Source organism: Lichenostomus cassidix, chromosome 5 (assembly GCF_008360975.1).
Source record: "Lichenostomus cassidix isolate B80296 chromosome 5, HeHo_3.0, whole genome shotgun sequence".
In the NCBI taxonomy this organism is placed as follows: Eukaryota; Metazoa; Chordata; class Aves; order Passeriformes; family Meliphagidae; genus Lichenostomus; species Lichenostomus cassidix.
This window is the reverse complement of record NC_139486.1, coordinates 58367959-58387545: the sequence shown is the minus strand read 5'-3', so window position 1 is coordinate 58387545 and position 19587 is coordinate 58367959. Positions and strand designations below refer to the sequence as shown.

The 19587-nt window shown below is 35.1% G+C and overlaps 1 protein-coding gene across 3 annotated transcripts in view; it reads left to right on the top strand.

The window, feature by feature from the left end:
- Positions 1-19587, top strand: part of ANO3 (anoctamin 3) — a 228487-nt gene that overhangs the window by 153023 nt on the left and 55877 nt on the right. For all 3 annotated transcript variants that reach the window (XM_085063267.1, XM_085063266.1, XM_085063269.1), the window contains exons 4-6: positions 427-563; positions 14042-14194; positions 15852-15952. In XM_085063267.1, the coding sequence (XP_084919393.1) occupies positions 427-563; positions 14042-14194; positions 15852-15952 (391 nt within the window). The remainder of the gene's footprint in view (positions 1-426; positions 564-14041; positions 14195-15851; positions 15953-19587) is intronic.

Genomic DNA, 19587 nt, shown 5'->3' with positions numbered 1-19587 from the left:
GCATGTGTGCAGGGGAATCAGGCATTTCAATTGCTTGTTTAAATTAAACATGAGATGTTACCCTGGTCTCCAGGGTGTGCCTGCCTGTTTGGTGAAACATTTTGATCTCAGGAATTGTGAGTCAAGCATTTGAATATTCATATCACTTTGTGTGGTTTTTTTAAACTACTGTAAAGGAGGTTATGGACTTTTTTATTTGAATGCTGATAAAAACCCATTTCTATAGGCCTTCTACTAAAAATAGCAGTCAATTCCAGTTCAAGATAAACATAACATTTCAAGTATAAAGCTTTTACAGGAAAGGAAATAGGTTATTAAAAGGTGTACACATAAAATGAATATTCAACTGTGGCTGTAGTAATGCTGTTCATTTCTATGCATTATAATCTAAAATGAGCCCATTGTTTTCTTCTGGTTTTCCTTCAGCTGTAGGAAAGGACAAAGATACATATACAGATGATTCAGAACATGGGAATTATGATGCTCGTACAGATCAGTCATTGCTTATTCAAAATAAGCTCACCAGGCAGAAAACAGCACCTCGAACTAAATCGTCTTTAAAGGTAAACTTTATTAAATTGTATCCACTGTCAGAATGTGCATAAATCTTTTTAAAATGCAATTTTTAAAGGACTACGTAAGTTGGAAGCTAAATAAATGGGCATCTCATGGTAAGAAATTTAGGTGGCTCCCAAATATGTGGAAATGATGAAACTTTTAAATATAGCTTTAGTTAATGGTTTTAATTAACTTTAATTGTTTTAATTAATCATAAGCAGTGTGGTAAGTCTTAAATAACTTTTAGTTAGCATTTAGCAAAGTTCTTATAAGCTGCTATTGTAGGAACACAACTTGGTAAAATTACTGAAACCTTTAAGTTTTATTAAACTAAACTTGACATGCTTCAGTGAAAGAAAGCCTGGGAGTAAGAGAGAAGTATTGTTGAAATTGGATATAAGGAGTGCAGAATTTAGGGATCACAATGACATTTTGCAGAAACCAGAAAATAAAGAAGAGACTAAGTATGTGTGCTGTAAAGTCCCTACTGGAGGAAAAAGATACTAAAAAGATTAAAAATACTGACTAAGTAGGATGTGCAGAGAGAAATCAATAACCAGTAGAGGACTGAATACTACTTAATGAAATTGAATTGTGTAATTTAGAACTAATGAACATAAATTTATTTGTTTGCTAAAAATGCATAAATAGGTAAAAAAAGTTTTGTATCAGTGTCTGTTTGGAGGCTGGAATTTTGTTGGCCACACAAACACCTCCTGACCAAAAACAAAGTAATGCCTTACTTGCTAACACTAAGAAGACAATAATGTTAGAGGGTTTTATTTATTCTGATGATTTTGGAGGATGTTGATAACAATATTATAGTTTGACCAACAGAACCAGTGAATGGAATTGTCTGTACCAAAATCAAGCTAAGTTATATAAAATCAATGTTTCTGATTTTTTTACTGACTTATCTAAGAGGGAGTAGCCTTCTTTCAATAAATCTATATTGCACAGAATGTAGGATATAGGATTCCAAGCATGGAGTGGAATTCATGTTGTCTGGAAGGCCTCAAGAAATTGTGAAAGTTTAGAAGTACATTCATGTAGCAAATGGTCAGTTGAGAGCAATCTACATAGAGTATACAATTCTTCTTCTATGCAGTTTCAAAATGGTGTCTAGACACATTGAATGAAAGATAAAATTCACTTCTGTATAGGGGAGTGGAGGAATATTGTCAGGAAGCTCAGCTGAAGCACTGGATAGCCATCTCATCTCACCATGTAAAACTGGCATGTTGTCTTGCTTAGTCCTTACTTAATCATACTATTCATCACCATGCATTTTCTCCAGCAGTTCATCTACTTAATGTCCAAGTTCATCCACATAATGTCAAAGAATGATGATGGATTTTCTGGTCAAAACATGTCTTTTTTTTTCAGTCTTACTTTCAACTAAGAGACCTCTTAATTCTCCTTTCCATTAAGCATAATTGCTTGCAAACGTATGAAAAATGACCAAACCTTAAGAGGTTCTGAATAATTTTCTTCTTCACTCGCTGGAAATAGTGTGTTCTGCAGCATAGGGTTTTTTACCAGCAATTCTGTGATTTTTGGTGTATTCCAGCAGGCATTAGTAATCCTGTATTACAAATCTAGAAGTGGTTGAATTACTGTAAGCTTCTGTGCTGTACATTCCTGCTCTTCAGGAGACCATTGTAGAATTCTCTCATGGATTTTACCTGTGGTGCTTTGTGATTTTAGCATTGAATGCATACTTCACGAGTCATAAATCTGTTCTAATGCTCATCACACTCACCATCATTACTAGAGTATTCTGGAACAGAGGTAGATGTGACCTCTGAGGCTTCATTTCATAGGATGCTTTTAGAAAAAGCTTTTATAGTGGTAGCTATCTAATAACTTTTAAATAGGCTTACAGCTAATTGCATTTACAGATCTGTGATTGTAATCATAGATGTGATCATTTTCTGTGACATGAAAATGAAACTTTAGGAATGACGTATATTATATATATCTCATGTATATCACCCTTCCTGGGCTACATTTTAATCTAAACCATTGCAATGAGAACTTCTTGTATTCAAATATTTTTTTGGCTGTTTCTGCAAGACTAGCTGGACTAAGACAAATGATAATGGATGTTCTTCTTTGATTTTGTTGATTAAGTAGACAAAGCCTTTTATGTTAAATGTAGCCTAAACCAATGTGGAGTCTGTAGAATTTAGATACTGTTACTGAGCACTAAATAGTTTTAATAACAGGTAAGGCTACTGCCAAAACAATCTAGTAACAGATGCTCTACTGTCTGTCTAGTACCAGGGATTTCACTGTGATAAAGCAAAATACTTTTTTTTATGTTTTCATTTGAAATGAAAAATGACCACTAACTGTATTTTTTCCAAGCCCTGCATTCAGGATGGTTATGAAGTTCATAGTCAACCAGTAAGCTAACTTTCTTTCAAAGTTTAAAGAGGAGGTTTTATTTGTATTAAGTTTAACCAAAAATATGCTTTTTATGTCTCAGTCTTTTTATGTACTGACCTACCAAACAAAAGGGTTCAGAGTTTAAAAGCAGTCTTCTCAAGCCACATCTGGCTTTTAGCTTTGACAATTCCTTTCATCAGAGCAACTACTCTGGAAACTTCCTTCTGCATTTAGAAGGAATGTTTTTGTGAATGATGTGTCCTGGTTTAACCCCAGCTGTGTTCAACCTGAAAGCCAAAACACAGCTCTGTACAGCTACTGTGAAGAAAATGAACTCTATCCCAGCCAAAGCCAGCAACTGAAGCAACCGAGCAGGGTTCTCCTCTTTACTTTGGCAAGGGGAATTTAGATTAGTCTTATATTAAGAAGGATCACTACTGTTTTGCCTTTGGATCATTGTAGAAGTCTTTGTGGCAATTAGTTTAAAGTATCTAAGGAAACCTTCTTCCCAAAATGGATATAAAACTAGCAAAAGTAGGATTCTAATTCTCTCTGAGAGTGCTGCAAGCACAGAATACAGCAGTACAGCTTTACAGCTGCTAAGTAATCTTACACACTTGAAATGTAAACTGATCTTTACAATAAAAAGTCTCCTCAGTCTGACCTGATAATGGGAATGAGAAAAAGTCTGCACTGCACTGGCCAAGAGTACAAGGATAAAAACATCTTCTCGTCTTTTGAATGTTTCAAATTTTGACTTGTTTTGGAAGGGTTGTTGTATACCTGAGAGACTCAGGGAAAAATTGCTAACAAATTTGCTTGCAATTACTTCTTGGTGCCATTATCTTTCTCATTGAAAAGCTGCTTGAATACTTCAGCAGTAATGACCATGTCTTGCAGACATAATGAAAGCCAATACAATTTCTTTTTTCAGGAATTGTTCAGTGTTTGAGATTACATACATGGTACCTCCATAAATCTGATTCTTATTGCTATGTTTTAAAGCTTTGGAAAATCAGATAATTTTCTTACAGCAATCAGATGCCAAGGTATTCCTCTACTTTTCTTGTTTCCATGATTTTGATTTATAGCTGGTAATTTCCTATAGTGTAGGTTGGTATTACTTCAGAATCCACAGATTTCATATTGAAAAATTGTGAGTTGCTCAAATCCCTGAAAAAGCTGTTACTGTTACCCATCTCAGCCAGCTTTTCATCACCAGCTGCTCTTGAGATTGCATGGAAAATACAACTTCATGTATGTGATTCTGCTAAGGGGAGTCATGAAGAACAATGAGGCCAACAAGTGTCTGTTGAACAGAAATGAGTAGTATCTGCTTTGCAAAGGGACATGTAGAAAATGAGAAGGTCCCTGAGAGGAAAATTGATACCTGAAAGGTTCTAGTTTCCTTAGGAAAGGAAGCAGGCTTAAACAGATTTAATCCCTTGAGTGGACGGCAACATTTGTCCAGAGAAGCAGCAAAATCAGTAGCAGTGAATTCTTTTCTTTACCTATTGCTATTAGATGTATAGTAGCAACATAGGAATATTTGAGAAATTACACTTTCACTTTCTTCCATTCACTACATCACTGTTACTCTCTTTGATCTAATAAGTTTTTTATCTAGGTAGTGCATTTTGCCATCTGGGAAGGTAAAGAAAGGATTTTTAGAACAAAATTCTCATTATTATCACTGTGGATTCAGGAACTATGAAGAAATGCTGCCTATGCAATAGCCTAATTTACTGCCTTTTTTTGGTAGTGCTAAACCACAGCCTAATATGCAGAAGTAAATCTTAAAAGCAATCATAAGAGATAAAATCATTATCCCAGAATGGAAGGATGTGGTAAAGTGCAACGAAAGTTAACTTCATGTTTATGCTTTTAGTGATTTGCTCTCATCTCCTGTGAGATTTAAAAAGAAAAAAGGCAAAAAAAATCTCAGAAAATATTTCAGGAAATGCATGGTAAGTAGTAAGTAATGTTATCATAAAGATAAAAAATTTTAGAGATAAATATGTAAGAAAAATTTTCAGTGGTCATGTTTGTATGCTTCTTAAGACCTCCTTATTAGACTTCAAGAGCAAACAGAAGAGGTTGAATATTAGAAAGCTTCTTTCTGTCTCCAAACATCCTCTATTTCTGCTCCCTTATACAGTAATATTGAACTGACTTCCTTTCAAAATTTTGCATATCACCTAACCCACTCCTTTCCTGAAGTCAAATGTGTTTTTCATAATATATACAAATGCATTTTTCATGCTTACTCTGTAAGTCTGAATAGAATATAAATGGAAAAGGATGTCCTCTGTGAAAAAGCTAAAATAATTGCCAACCCTTTCATTTGCTCCTGAAAAGTTAAACTGCAGTTTACTTAGGAAGGTCAGATACTTCTGGAAGTCTTGCTCTCCATTCAGAAAAAAAAACAATGTTCTGCACAGCAGTGTACAGCACACAGTCGTGCAGAAATCCGATAGCATGGGTAATTATGGCAGCTTGACATGTTGTCTGTGGTGCCCAAGAGAGTTTGGATGTCTTTGCATATGCAAATATGTCCCCAATTTTCTTTCCTAGGTTATTTGCACAAGAAGAATGCTAAACCAATATGGACTTAAAATCATCCCATCTATTTTTGAAATTAAGTAATTGAGAGGATGATTCTAAAAAATCTTTTTCTGGTTTATCCATTCCTACAAACACAAAAATATGAGCTCTAACTTAGATGTGTGCTTAGAAAATTTCACATAAAGCACACCTGAGATTATTCTTAATCAGAGGATGTTTTTAAAATGTGAAAAATGGGTCTAGTACTATTCAAAAATACTCCATAGCTAATTCCATATAACTTAATAAGTCTATAAACTCATTGAGGTTTCAGCTTTGATTTTTAAACATCCAGAAACAAATCAAGTATTGTTTAGCTATCCCACTTTTGTTCATGGGAATAAACCCACTGTAGTTAGCATCAGAGATGTATTTATTTCCAGAAAACACTTAAGGTATGAGTTGAGTCCTAAGCACTGAATGTGGACACTAACCATTGAAATGTGGCATCCTTTGGTGTGAATATTACTGAAGATGGTAATGCCTGGTTCATGATAACTGGATTAGGGAGAATTAGTAATCTAAATAAATGAGCTGGTTTTCATGAATCAACCAGTCATCTTTCTACCTAATAGCATCTTATGAAGAACAATGAATTTTATTGGATGAAAGTTTTCCTTTATTAGAGAGAGCCTCTACTCAGAGATAGAACAGGAAAGGTGTTTGTGTAGATTTTTCAGTTTCAGGGAGTTGCCATGCTGAAGAAGTTAACAGATCAGACTTTACCTCTGTCAGAATTCCAGCCCTGCTTCTTCAAACTGTTTCCATGGCTACTTCTGCTTATGCATGATTTAATAGCGCTGAATTAATCCATTATTGTCTCTGAAAGATCTCTTAAAAGGCAAGACATGAAGAGGTACAGGAAACAGCTTTTCCTTGACACACCTCTGGTAACCAGTGGTTTTGCATTTTAAGTGTCTTTTTTCCACTTCTCACTCCACTGTTCCAAGCTGATTTTCCTTGCAAGTGTACACAGTGATAGTGTTATATGCATGTATACATATCTGTGTGTTTGAGAGTTTACATATACATGTGTGTGTATATATGTATGTCAATCCATACCATCCTTTTTGGGTTCTAAGACACTGTGCCAACATATAAACATCATTTTATGGTGGTATTTGCAAACGTTCTAAATGCCAGCAGTATGTCAGAGTTTCCATGAGGAAGCAAATGCATTTCAAAGTCTGCCTTCTTTTTTTGATTCTTCTTCCACTGTTTTCTGGTTCTACAACTTTTCCCTGTGTATTTTTCTCTAAAAAATGCTACTGGTGAGGTGGTGCTATTATGGAGTGGTGGGGTTGAGACTCAGTGCTGGGATTCAGTACTTGCATTTCCAGTGGTTGTGGCACTTTTTCTGCTGTTGGATTCTTCCCTTCCTGCTCAGTTCCCTTGGAGAAAAAAACCAAGACATTTGAGTAACTCTCTCTTTAGCATGTTGCTTCATTATTGGTAAGGGTTTAGTAAAATTATTTTTCTCTAGCACATTTAGCATCAGGTTGATGAGCTGTCTTAGGAAGGAAATTAATTCTGTCCCATACGTCATCACCATGACAAAAAACTTTGGAGAGACAAATTGAGCAAATTTAGGGTGCAATTGTAAAAGAAGATTTCTGAGGTTCAGCTGGTGTACCTATCTATCTTTTAGATCCTAACACCAGTCTGTTAGTGTATTTATTTTCCTTTATATGATTTTACAAATGTAATCCAAATGACACCACCCACACAGAGGATAGCTGAACCTCATTCTCTGTACTGTAGAGACAAAATAAACATATTTTGCTGTGCTAGCTTAATTCTTGTCTACTGTATCAGTTGTCACTTATTTCAGTCAATGCTCCTGTTCCTGGTTATGACTGACAGTTGTTGTTTTCTGTATGTTCATATAAATGTGAAACTTGGTTATAATCTTTTTGCTAAGTGAACAACATTCCTTGAAGTCAGAAGCTGAAACAGACTCTTCACTGCCTGAGCTACACCCCTGTGTAAAAAAGTTGTTTCTCCCTGTTCTGGGTGTGTTCAGCCAGAATAGCCTGCTTGGGGCTGAAACCCATGGGCTCTTTGCTTCCTGCCAGACTGGTGTTCATGTGCTTTTATTGATGATTTATTTATAGCTACTGAATCCGAGGCTAGTAGATGAAACTGTTTTTTACCTACACTCTAAAGGAACTGACAAAGTACATCTGCAGCAAACTACCAAGGGATGTTGTTAAAATATACTTGTCAGCCTCTGTGTTTATGTGTACATTTATATCAAATAGGTAGAAATAATGCTCATTTTCATTGCCATCTCTGGAAAATTTCAGGAAACTGTTAATAGAATATAGTGATTATAGAAATAATCACCATTAGAAATAATAGAATATAGTGATTAAAAGTCTTGTTCCCAGCTTTTCATTTAGCATTTATATGTAAAATAATGATAATAAAATTTTTATATGTGAGACAAACAAGCTATACCATTTCTTTCATGTCAGACTTGGTTTACTGGATGTTGACAGTGAGTTAGAATAATATCATTTATTAAAATAAACAGATGTATGATCTAGTAATACAGTATTTCCTAGGCCAAATTCATACTGAAGTACTTTTATTTCTTTCCCTGAATAAAAATACTCTTGCCACTATTTCAGCCACGGTCAATAATGACATGCATTTAAGCAGACATCAAGTTGATCAATCAAATAGGTTGAAGTAAAGAATCCCAGGTTGGAATCTCAGTTGTCTGTAGTTTTCACTGTACAAAGCAATGCCAGCAAAATTTAAGGTTCCTCAAATGGCTATTTAACTCATCCCCTAGGATAATTAGTGCTACACAAAGTGCTCATGGCTGTTTTTAAAAATTTGTCAGTGATCAGAAAAGGAGGGATTAACATTGCAAGCTTAAAAGGACAAAGTGGAAATGTATATAAAGGGTCTCTTTGTATTGGGAAGGTGAATATTATAGGAGTTCATCTTTTTGCTTTGGCTTGGATGCTGTTAAGTGTGGTTGAATATTAAATCTGACTTCAGTCTACAAATAGTCCATATTTTATATTATTAATATAGTAAAATCTGATAGCATTCTATTACAATAAATAGCATATGCATAGTAGCATGTTGATATATTTTTACATGATAAGATCCATCTACATTGATATTTTGTGTTAATAATAATGTCAGACTAGCTAATTTTGAAGTTTAGTAAGAAAGTCTGTTGTAAGAGAAGAACTGCACATGTTTGGGCAAAGAAGAGTAGTGATTGCTTTAAAGATAGTGATTTTTTTTTTTTTTATTTATATAATATACATTAGGGGTACAGTAAATTTAAGGGGATGTTAGAGTAAAATAGTTCCATTAATTATATTAAAGTAATGATAAGTTTCTACATAGCTTTAGAAACTATACATATTTCTTTGTAGAATTACAGCCATGAAGCATCAAATGAAGCCAATTTGTCCTGAATTCAAAATGAAGGAGAGCAGTTGGTTCTCCCAGAAATGAGCTGTGAAAATCCTTATCAGAGGTCTTCTGGGTTTTAAAAGATTATATGGATTTGGGGGCTGCTGGACAATGTTATGGAAAGTTGCTAAATACACAGAAACCTGAGCTGACATTGGCTGAACACTGGGCAGGTGGTAGAGGGAAATATGCCATTTCCTACTACGTGTTCTCTCCTAGGCAGGTTTCTTGCTGTACCTTTGATATATAAACAAATTAGAGAGATCCTTTCATTGTGGTTTGAATGTACTTGACATTTACCTGTTGCACAGCTCAAGCTGCAAATATTTGGAGAAGCAAATGGGAATTTTCTTAAAATCTGTTAATATGTAAACACCTATAGAGATTTTGTCACCCTTCAAGCCTTGCTGGTATGTTAGTTTTGGTGAGAGTTGTCAATGGTGGAATGAAGGTGAAATAAATGGTTACAGTATATATGTTGTACCTATGTTCCCATTGACCTCTGAATTTACCTAGGTACTGAATATTATTCACTATTGTAAAGTTTTTATCAGTATAAGGTGGAAAACAAAGAAAACATACGACTATATTAGGATGCAATGAATACCATGTAGTTTACTCTTATATGGATTTAAAATTTGCTCCTTTTGTTGAGAGTGGTTCCAACTCACTCTTTACAAATATTCGTTTCTATGTATGAGGTGAAAAAAAGAGAAATGTTTAATTTACAGATCAGAACGATAGTGAGGAGTAAATTAAGTTGAAATAGTTACTATTATTGTGAAGTGTGCCCCTTAAATTAATGGGGGAGAGAAAGGTGCAGTAAACCAGATGTTCCCACTTTGTAAAAAGGGGATTGATAATTAGAATTTGGAAAATAGTTTGTTGAAAAATCCCTTCATGTTGGCTAAATCCAATGAAGTTATTTTTATACGTTTGAATGGAAACGTAAACTCTTTATTTTATAGCTTTGATAAATATTTGAATTGTATTTCTACCTTTTTTTTTTTTTTTCTTGAGCCAAGACTCCTTTTTCTAGGATAAATTGATTAATGTGTTTTGCCTGGTGTAAACTTCCATTGAATTATAGTGGTAGTATTTTAAAATTTACACTTCATGACTTCAAAGCAGTGTCATGTGATTTGTTATGCTAATCACAAGCTATGAAGCAGCCAAAAATGTTGACACATCCTAAAAACAAGGAACTGCAGCAGATTTATAGCATCAAAGCCTCAAAGGTAATTGTTTACTCTGATGCAAACCAGTGTATCATGATTCTGCATAATGAGCAAGTGTAACGTTGAGTCAAGTGGCACTTCACAGCCTCAGCTAAAGTTCTGCTATTTAAAGACTGAAAGAACAAGGTGAAATTGTTGAGTTTACAATCTGAACTACATTGCAACACTCTAAAAAGAGTTTTTCAAACCAAACTTAAATGAGTTTTCATAGGTGTGTAAATGTAAGAAAACTTAACACGTGGATACCATTTTGGGAAATCTGGAGGAGTAAGATGGTGGAGAGGATGAAGATGATTAGAGAATGTTGATTAGTCCTTTTATACACATTTTTCAGGTGAAACAGGAAATCTTAAACAGAAGAGAGGAGAGTAAGGTCTTTGCACATAATATTTCTCATGCTTTTCTCATTTTCTGATCGTTTTATGTGTTAAAAAAGGTGAAAGAATGAATCAGAGATGTATTGGTCCAAACCAGCAGATAAATAATAAATGATCTGTGCTTGAATTCCCACTGTACAAACAGCTGATTCACTGTGCTGGGTATAGATGGTGTACCCTGACTTATATGTTTAATTGAAATCACTGCTCCTTACATGTTATGGAGCTCCTTCAGATCAAATGAAAAAAACCCAACTAAATCACCATATAAATTCTTTTACTGCACTTAATTACTTAGGTAATTACCATATTACTGCTAATATAGGTGGTCAGCATTGCATGTGAATTGCACAAAAATGAAACTAATGGTGCCAGTAGCATTAAAGTGAATCAGTCATGAAATCAGTGCAGCACAGGCCAGGCTCACTGCATGAATGTGCTAAGTGGCTTCACCATTGCACTTCTCAACCTGTGGGGATTGTTCTCTGAAAGTGATCTTGGATAAACAGATAGAAGATTTCTTTCTGCTGTCATCACTGCTCATTATTTCTTTAACATCGACCCCAAATAATTCTGTTTGGTGTTGATGAATCTGAGGTCCTATTTGGATACTGTCATTAGTCTGAGAAATAAAACATGTTTTTCTAAGACTGACGAAAATCAGGTGTTTCAGAAATGAGGAAAGAAAAGCTAGAAATAATAATACAAAGAATGGCAGTAAAGTGTATTACAGAAAGATAGATGTAATTTGCAGCATGTCTGTACAGAAATTGCATGAGCAGAAAATGTGTAAGAGAAGTTCCAGATCTCCCTTTTGGGACAGTTTTGGTCAGGTTTTTTGTATCTGATTTTACCTGCTTCATGAACCATAAAAGCAGCCCTGGTCTGGTTTTGTAAAGCATTTGTGCAGGAATCCTTCATTATTGAAGGGCAGATTCATTACTCATGTCTTGAACCTGAAAAAGTTTGGGTTTTAAAAACTTTCGTATTCAAACTTGCACTTTTGAACCTTCAGTCTACTACCTCACCTCCAAACCTCTGCATCTTACAGATTTAGATCATTAAATCTTTAACATTATTAAAAAAAATATACAAAGTAATGTTTTTACTACCATTTCCATTCAGAATTCTTAGAAGGACCCTATATTCAATGCACTAACAATCTCGGTTCACACTCTTGGATTTCAGATATTATTTATCTGAATATGAAGAAAGATATTGAGATGCTGAATCTAAGAGGGATTCAGGGCACAAGTCTTATATGGGGAAGCTAAGGAAGCTGGAGTTGATTAGTTTGGGGAAAAGGAAGCTCAAGGGAATTGTGACTGCTCATGGTACTACCTGAAAGCAGGTTGTAGCCACGTGGGGACAGCCTCTTCCAAGCAGCAAGTGACAGGACAAGGTAAAACATCCTCAAGTTAAACCAGGGTATCTTTAGATTGGATATTAGGAAAATTTTTTCTCTATAAAGGAGTGGTCAAGCATTGGAACAGGCTGCACAGGGAAGTGGTGGAATCACCATCCCTGGAGGTATTTTAAAGATGTGTAATGTGACCCTTGGGGACATGGTTTAGTGGTGGGTTTGGCAGTGCTGGGTTGATGGTTGGACTCAGTGATCCTAAAGGTCTCTGACTCTAAATTGAAGTTTAATGTGCTAAAATAATGTTCCCAGGTGTAAGATAATGCACTCCTTGGTAATAGTAGATGGTCTGAGACAGACTGTTCCTTGTTTTTTATTTTGGGAGTTAAAAAAACAGCAAGAGGAAGAATCTTGTTAGAATGCTTTAGGTTTTGCAGACTGAGGAGTTTTCAGAAACACTAAATGTGTAGAAAGCTGGCAGTGAGAGATGTGGGCGTAAGAAAAACGTTTCACGCAGAAACAAGTGAGCTGGTATCCAGTATTTATATCTGATATCATGCACTGATACATGGTTATGTTTAAGAATAGAGAGTGTACCTGTTGGATATAACTCTGAGTATTCTGAATTTAATATGTAAATAGTCCAAATAGGATTAATTTCTAAAACCAGCATCCTGTTGTTTAGAAGGTGCAGCATTCATAAACGTTTGGTCCCATATATATGGGTGTAATGTATACTACTTGAAACTAACATTCTCCTGGACAGTTTGTGTTTAAATGAGTGCTGCATTTTCTGGAAGAAGATGATAGTGTCTCAGTTTACCTTTTCAGATTTCAGTGTCTCCATGGTGCTGGTCAACAGCTGGCTGAACATGAGCCAGTAGTGTGCCCAGGTGGTCAAGAAGGCCAATGGCATTCTGGCCTGGATCAGAAATACAGCAGGACTGTGGTTGCCCCTCTGTACCCTGCACTGGTGGGGGCACACATTGGGTATTGTGTCCAGTTTAGGCCCCTTATTTCAACAGAGACCTTGAGGTGCTGGATTGTGTAGCAATAGAGCTGGTGAGGGGTCTAGAGAGATTAGGTCTTATGAGGAGTGGCTGGGGGTGCTGGAGTTGTTTAGTCAGAGGAGCCTCAGAGGAGTCCTTACTTCTCCCTAGAGCTATTTGAAATGAGATTACAGCAAGATGGGGGTCAGCCTCTTCTACCAATCAACAGGACAAGAGGGAATGGCCTCAAATTGCACCAGGAGATGCTCAGATTGGACATCAGGAAGGATTTTTTCACTGAAGGGGTGGCTAAGCATTGGAACAGGCTGCTCTGGGAGGTGGTAGAGTCACCATCTGTGGAAATGTTCAAGACACAGCTGGATGTGGCACTTAGTGCTGTGGTTTAGTTGTCAAGGTGGTGTTTGGTTGGGCTCAGTGATCTTGGAGGTCCATCTAACCTAATGATTCTGTGGTTCTGTAGTCTGTCACCAGTTGGTTTAGTCTCTCTTTGGAATCATGCAAAGCACAGAATGCAAAACCAGCTTGCATTAGCAGCAGCATGTAAAGCAGGGTTTTCTATATCAAGGTCAGATAATTCATTGTGTTTGCAGACAGAGTGGGAAGGAACTCATCAAGATTTAAACATGATTTATGTCTTGGAGAAAATACAAGTATGTTTGTTCTATAAAATTTGCACACATACAAAGCTGAGAAAATTTTTCTAATTGACTTGCCTTTATTTTTTCTTTTTAATTCCCACTTGAAAGTAGGGATTAACAGAAATTCGTGTCAATACACACCATGGAAGAATTTGAATGTTTTTGCACAGCTGAAATAACTGGAATAGGGTTTTGTGAAGCTATTTTATTTTGCTTTGTTCTAATTAATTTAAAATCCTGAGCAACTGATGCATATAGATTTTTTTTTGGTTTTTTTTGTTTTTCTGACTTTGTTACATATTCATCCTTCAGATATGTGGACATTTCTATGGTTTAGGAAGTGCTGTGTTATATACAGTTTATGATGGGGCTCTTCATCTTTATAGATGCCATATTTAGAGTATTTTTATTTTATCTTCACTAGGGTGATGCCATGGCATCATCAGGACTCTTCTTCAAAGATGGCAAAAAGCGCATTGACTACATCTTGGTCTACAAGAAATCAAGTCCACAGGTAGAAAAAAGAAGCACATTTGAGAAGAATTTGAGAGCAGAAGGGCTGATGTTGGAACGGGAGGTGAGTCTTGTAGTTTATGTGGCATAAAAAACCCCTTTATATAGTCCTATCATACTTTATTGAACTGATAAAAGATTCCTGACAGTATTTACAAGCCTTTCCAGTCAGCTAAACTGTAAACTCTGCTAAACTGTATTAAAGCAGTAAGAATGGTTTGATAGTGTGTGTTTAAAGTAATTTAGGGATACATGTTTGTACACAGAAGTGTAGTGCAGTACAAAGGGAAAACTTCCAGCTTCTTATGATTGCAGAACAGAAGAAGCTTCAGTAACTCATGATGTTGGTTAATGTATAATCTATATGTTTTTCAGCAGAATGCTTGATGTTAAATGTCTCACTATTTCTCAAGGGGTTAAGGTTATCACTATTCTGGTTAATCCATGGTTAGTAATAGTAGTATTAATATAAAAATGAAAGAAAATGGAGCCAGAGAAACAGCCTTGGATTTTTGCTGTCTCATGACTTACCTACAGAACAGGTATATATTTAGTCTATTCTGCTGTAAGCTCCTATTGTTCATGTATCTTTCATCCTGATTTTTCAACTCAGTAGAATTTTAATACATGTTCTGGGTTTAAGCAATGAGCTTGCAAATTATAGCTCACAGTATAGCATGTTGAATATTCATAAATAACTAACCTGACTAAAATTTATAGTAGTAAAACAATCTGGGGTTTTTTTCCAATTTAAATAAATAGTAAAATCTCAGCTTTTGTCAGTTCAGAATTATTGACATTCAGAAACTAATGGTTTTATAAGATATAAAATGTTTAAAATTGTTTTCCACTAGTATTTTATTTTATCCCCATCTTTTGAGAAAGTAATATGTTTGTGGTAGTAGTATGGAACTGTGATATGACTTTATGGAACTGGGTAGGTAAAATTTCGAACAGTTTAAATGTTATTAACCCTTTAACTGCATTTCTTTTACCTTTACTTACCAAACCTTGCAAACTCAAGTTTTTGGAGGCTTTAATCAGACTTTACTCAAATATCAAAATACCTGCTTATAAAATCTCAAGGAAATACACCTGGGAGAAGGGTGGGAAACTGAAGTGTTCCTAAGAGGAGGTGAATATAGAAATCTGTAAGGCTGAATCTCTTGTTTTATGTACAAATAAAGTAGTGATGAAAAACATTGGTGGAAAGTATTTTATCAAAAAGCATCTAAATTCCTACACATTTCAAAGTTCTGAGCAGATATCTTAATTACTTAGCCACTCTCTGGAGTGACCATTTTGGCAGAGTGCAACCTGGAGGCTTCTCTCATCTGTTCTTATATCTCTAGCAGCTGACCACTGCTTTCCTTTAATGGGAGACACACAGAATGATCTTCATCTGCTTATCTAAGGTGATTTTGTGGAGATTTAAAATCAATTCCATGTAAAAAAGCGCTGCATAAAGTTTTTACTTATGTTCATGACCAAAGATCTTGCCCTACAGATTCCTTTTGCTGCATTAGTCTACACATACTAGAGTGTTTTTAAGGGGAAAATGTTACTAATTTTCCTTTGTCTAGAAGAGCTCTTATTTTCAGAGTTGCATGACCAATTCAGGTGTAAAATCAGAATTTGACCCTGAAGAGAGCTTCCAGAAGGGGGGTTACCATAAAGGTTTAAATTATTAATGTCTATTTGCTTGTTACTGCTCTTTACAGCCAGCTGTTACCAACAGTGATATCATGTTTGTTAAAATTCACTGTCCATGGGAGACGTTGTGCAAATATGCAGAAAGAATGAACATCAGGATGCCTTTCAGGTATTGTGGCAATTGTTTTAAGAAACCTATAATTTAATTTTTAATATTGAAAGTTTATAAGTTACTGAAGTCTAAAATGCAGCCTTTACTGCTCTGTAGTCAGGTATGCTTATATTTATTCTAGGGATGTGATAGGGAGAGAGGAGAAACAAGTAATAAATCCTGTTCTTTCCTCATTTTTGCACAGTACTGTGTTACTTGTTTTCAAACTTACCTTCTAAATCAAATTGAGCATGTGTCTTCAGAAAACACAATTAGTAGTTCACACATTGTTTTGGGTGTTCTTGGCAGAGTTTCAGATATTCTCCATCTGAGCTTGAGTATCCTCCATGATTTTAGGGGGTTCTTTTTAGGGTTTTTTCAGTCTTACTGAAAGGCAAGTAAAATGACAGAGAAATCTAGTGTTTTCCATGTCTCCAGAGTAACACATGTCATCACAATTTCGGTGAAATGAGGTCCAGTAGCTTTCCTTAGGCAGAATAATGGACTGAACTGAGGTCCTTGTCTGAATGCAAAACAAGTTCTATCATATGTTTTTGCCATAACTATTTGTTATTAATTTGTGGGACAGCTTAATATCTCCTGCAACAATCCATAGATCTTTAAAGGAGAAAATGTGCCTTTTCAAATTGATTAACAATGTTCTTAGAGAGAGAGAAGAGCTTGTAGTGTGCTGTGAACCTCCTCAGGAGGTGAAGTAGTAATTGGATGCCAAAGTTGTGTGACTCATGGAAAATGCCCTCACAGCACTCCTTTCTCACTCAGACTGCCAAGTGCTCAATTTTTCATGCAATGTCTCTCTTGCATTGGTCCTAAGACAGAAACATTGTCATAATGAAGCATCCTTTGCTCAAATCTTGCTCCACACACCCAGTTCTGTGATGACTTTTCACATCATCCTGTTAAGCCTTCAAAGGCCTTTCTATAAAAAAATGTTTTCTCTAACAAACAGTCATCTTCCATGTGTTTAAGTATATTATTATAGTGCTATTTGAGCTAATCTAGTTCAAAAAATGCCTGTAAATATTTGAAATGCAGAAGGTGTGTATACATAAGTAATCCAAATTCTAATTAAAAATAATATTTTCTTAGTTTTGATACATAAATTCAAAAAATTGTGTTTTAGCAATGGTTTGAATTCTTCATAGTTTTAGTTACTTCAGAGATCCATAGTGCTCTCAGAAAAAAAAAAAAGCTGACTTTTGCAATCCTGCTTTGTTTGGAAGGCATTCTAAGTCATGCTTGTTTGATGTATTATTAAATTACATGTAGATATATCCTCTTCATTATTTCCCCAAAGTGTCTTTTTTCCTGGACTGTTGTTTTAGCTTTTTTAAATCCCATTCATTTCCATAAACCAAAAGTAGATAAAATGCTAAATTTTGTGGTTTTGGGAGTTTTGCTGTAGAATGAAATACATCTATTTGGTAAGAAATTTTTCCACCTCTATCTCCGTAATAGAACTGTGAGAAATAGTTAATTGGTCAACATTTCTATTATCAATAAAGAAATTTTAATAGGAATTTAAATGAAATTGTAGTCTAAAACTTGTGTGAATATTTCAGTCTATTTCTTGAATTTCTATACATTTGAAAACAGAAGTCTGAGCACAATCCTGTTGCAAACACAAACTGGATGTAGCAGAATAGAAGAAAGGTCAGCCCTGCTTTGCCAGCAGGCTTTTTTAAGTGTACTACAGGAGATGAGGAGTTTTTCATGATCCTTTCTTTATTTATAGAAGGCTGTGCTTTAAAAACTTCCTAAGGCAGAGTTCAAGTCTTCATCTTTGTTTATATTTGCCCTGATGGCCTTTTCATGGATGCAAAAATACAAATCTACACTCCTGTAACAACATCCCGTGACCACACATTTTGTAATTTAATTACATGTTCTGTCAAAACCACTTGGGTTTGAAGTGTTGAACTTGCTTTTTTTTTAACAAAACATTGTCTACCTGGACGGTGTCTATTGTTTTTCTGAGGTAACCATTCAATGGACAAAGGAACCTCAAATCATACAATTCTCCCACGATTAATAATTACTCAGTGAACTAGAGTATCTTCCTCCCAAAAAGTTTTAGGTCATCTTTAAGTAGATTTAAGTCGACCTAAGAGGAGGAGAAAGTTGGACCTCATGATCTTTGAGTCCCTTCCTAGTTGAGAGATTCTGTGATTCTAAAAAGCAAATTATTTCTCTTTATCTATTTTATCAGTGGTTTCTGGCTGGTTCTAGTATATAGTTAAAGAAGACAGATAACCTTCTCTGCAATATTTTAATGCAGTATATCCATTTTCTCCTGCACAGTCTTGCAAAATTTTGGCATTTAGTTATGGTCACTAAAATACACCATGTGTCAATATTGTATATGAATAGCACATGAAGAATTAAATTCATGCTTTCTAGTTTCATTTTGCTCAATCGGGGAATCTAAACAAAATAAACAGAACTATTATTACACAAGTTATTTCTCTTTATTTCTGAAAAGTAAAAATACTTCTGAGGTTCACCCACAATCCCAGAACTGTTTTACCAACATGGCATACCAAATGTGTAGACAGATATTATATATCTATCATACATGTAACATAGATGGAATCTCAGTGTTTCAATTGCAGAAGGACATTTTTCTAAAATTTCAATAGACAATGTGTAGTAATCATTATTGTCTTGTATATAAGACAATATATAAGGCTGACTTTGCAATGCTACTTTATTTGGAAGCATATGTATATGGTTTCAAACAGGATTTATTTGAGCATCAAAGTTAAATCATGACTGAATTATAATTTTTTTACTTTTATACATATTTTTGTTAAATATATGGTCTGTCAGTAGAAATGGAACTATTACATGTTTCCAGAACTGAGACAAAGCTTTATTTGTGTCTACAAGTATCTCGTGACACATAAATATTTTCATAATGAGTAAATTATTTGTATCTGTAACTTAGGTGAACTCCATCTGTGCAAAACAGCTAAGGGTAACTAAAGGGAATTAACAAAGGGTTTTGTTAAAAAATGTCTGAAACCCCTTTAATAACTCTTCATTGCTTCATTTACAATTCTCCCTAGTAGCATTAAGTGTCAGGCTGCCAACAGTCTGTAGGTTGGTAGATACTTAATTTTCCAATGGCCATGTATTTTCCAGGCAAGATGTCTTTAAACCTCTTTTTAATGTACAAATTTTAGTGGTTCTTCAGTGTAAGTAATGTACTTTAATCAATCTCAAATACTACCCAAGTGTGCAGTTTAAGTCCTGAGGAATCTGCAATATCAAGGCCTTTGTGTGGTTGAAATGGGATGTGAAATTATAGCAGGAGACCAGAAAAAAGCCTGGAAACCTGAAACTAGATATGGAAGATATTACTGTGCAGCAAATAAGTCTCCATTTGGTTTCAAATATCTGTTCTCATAAGCCTTTACTGGGAATTTCTGGTCCTGTTTCTCTAAGTGTCAATAACTGGTGAAGGGTGGAGTGAAAACTGTTAAGTGACTTATTGATTAGCTGTCATTATTGTCAGTAGCTACAAATCTACAATGTAATTTTAGAACAAATGTAAAACTTGAAAAATGTGAAATGATGTTATTTTAATGAGTTACTGTACTTCAGTTGCCTTTTTTAAAAGTGTTTGCCAG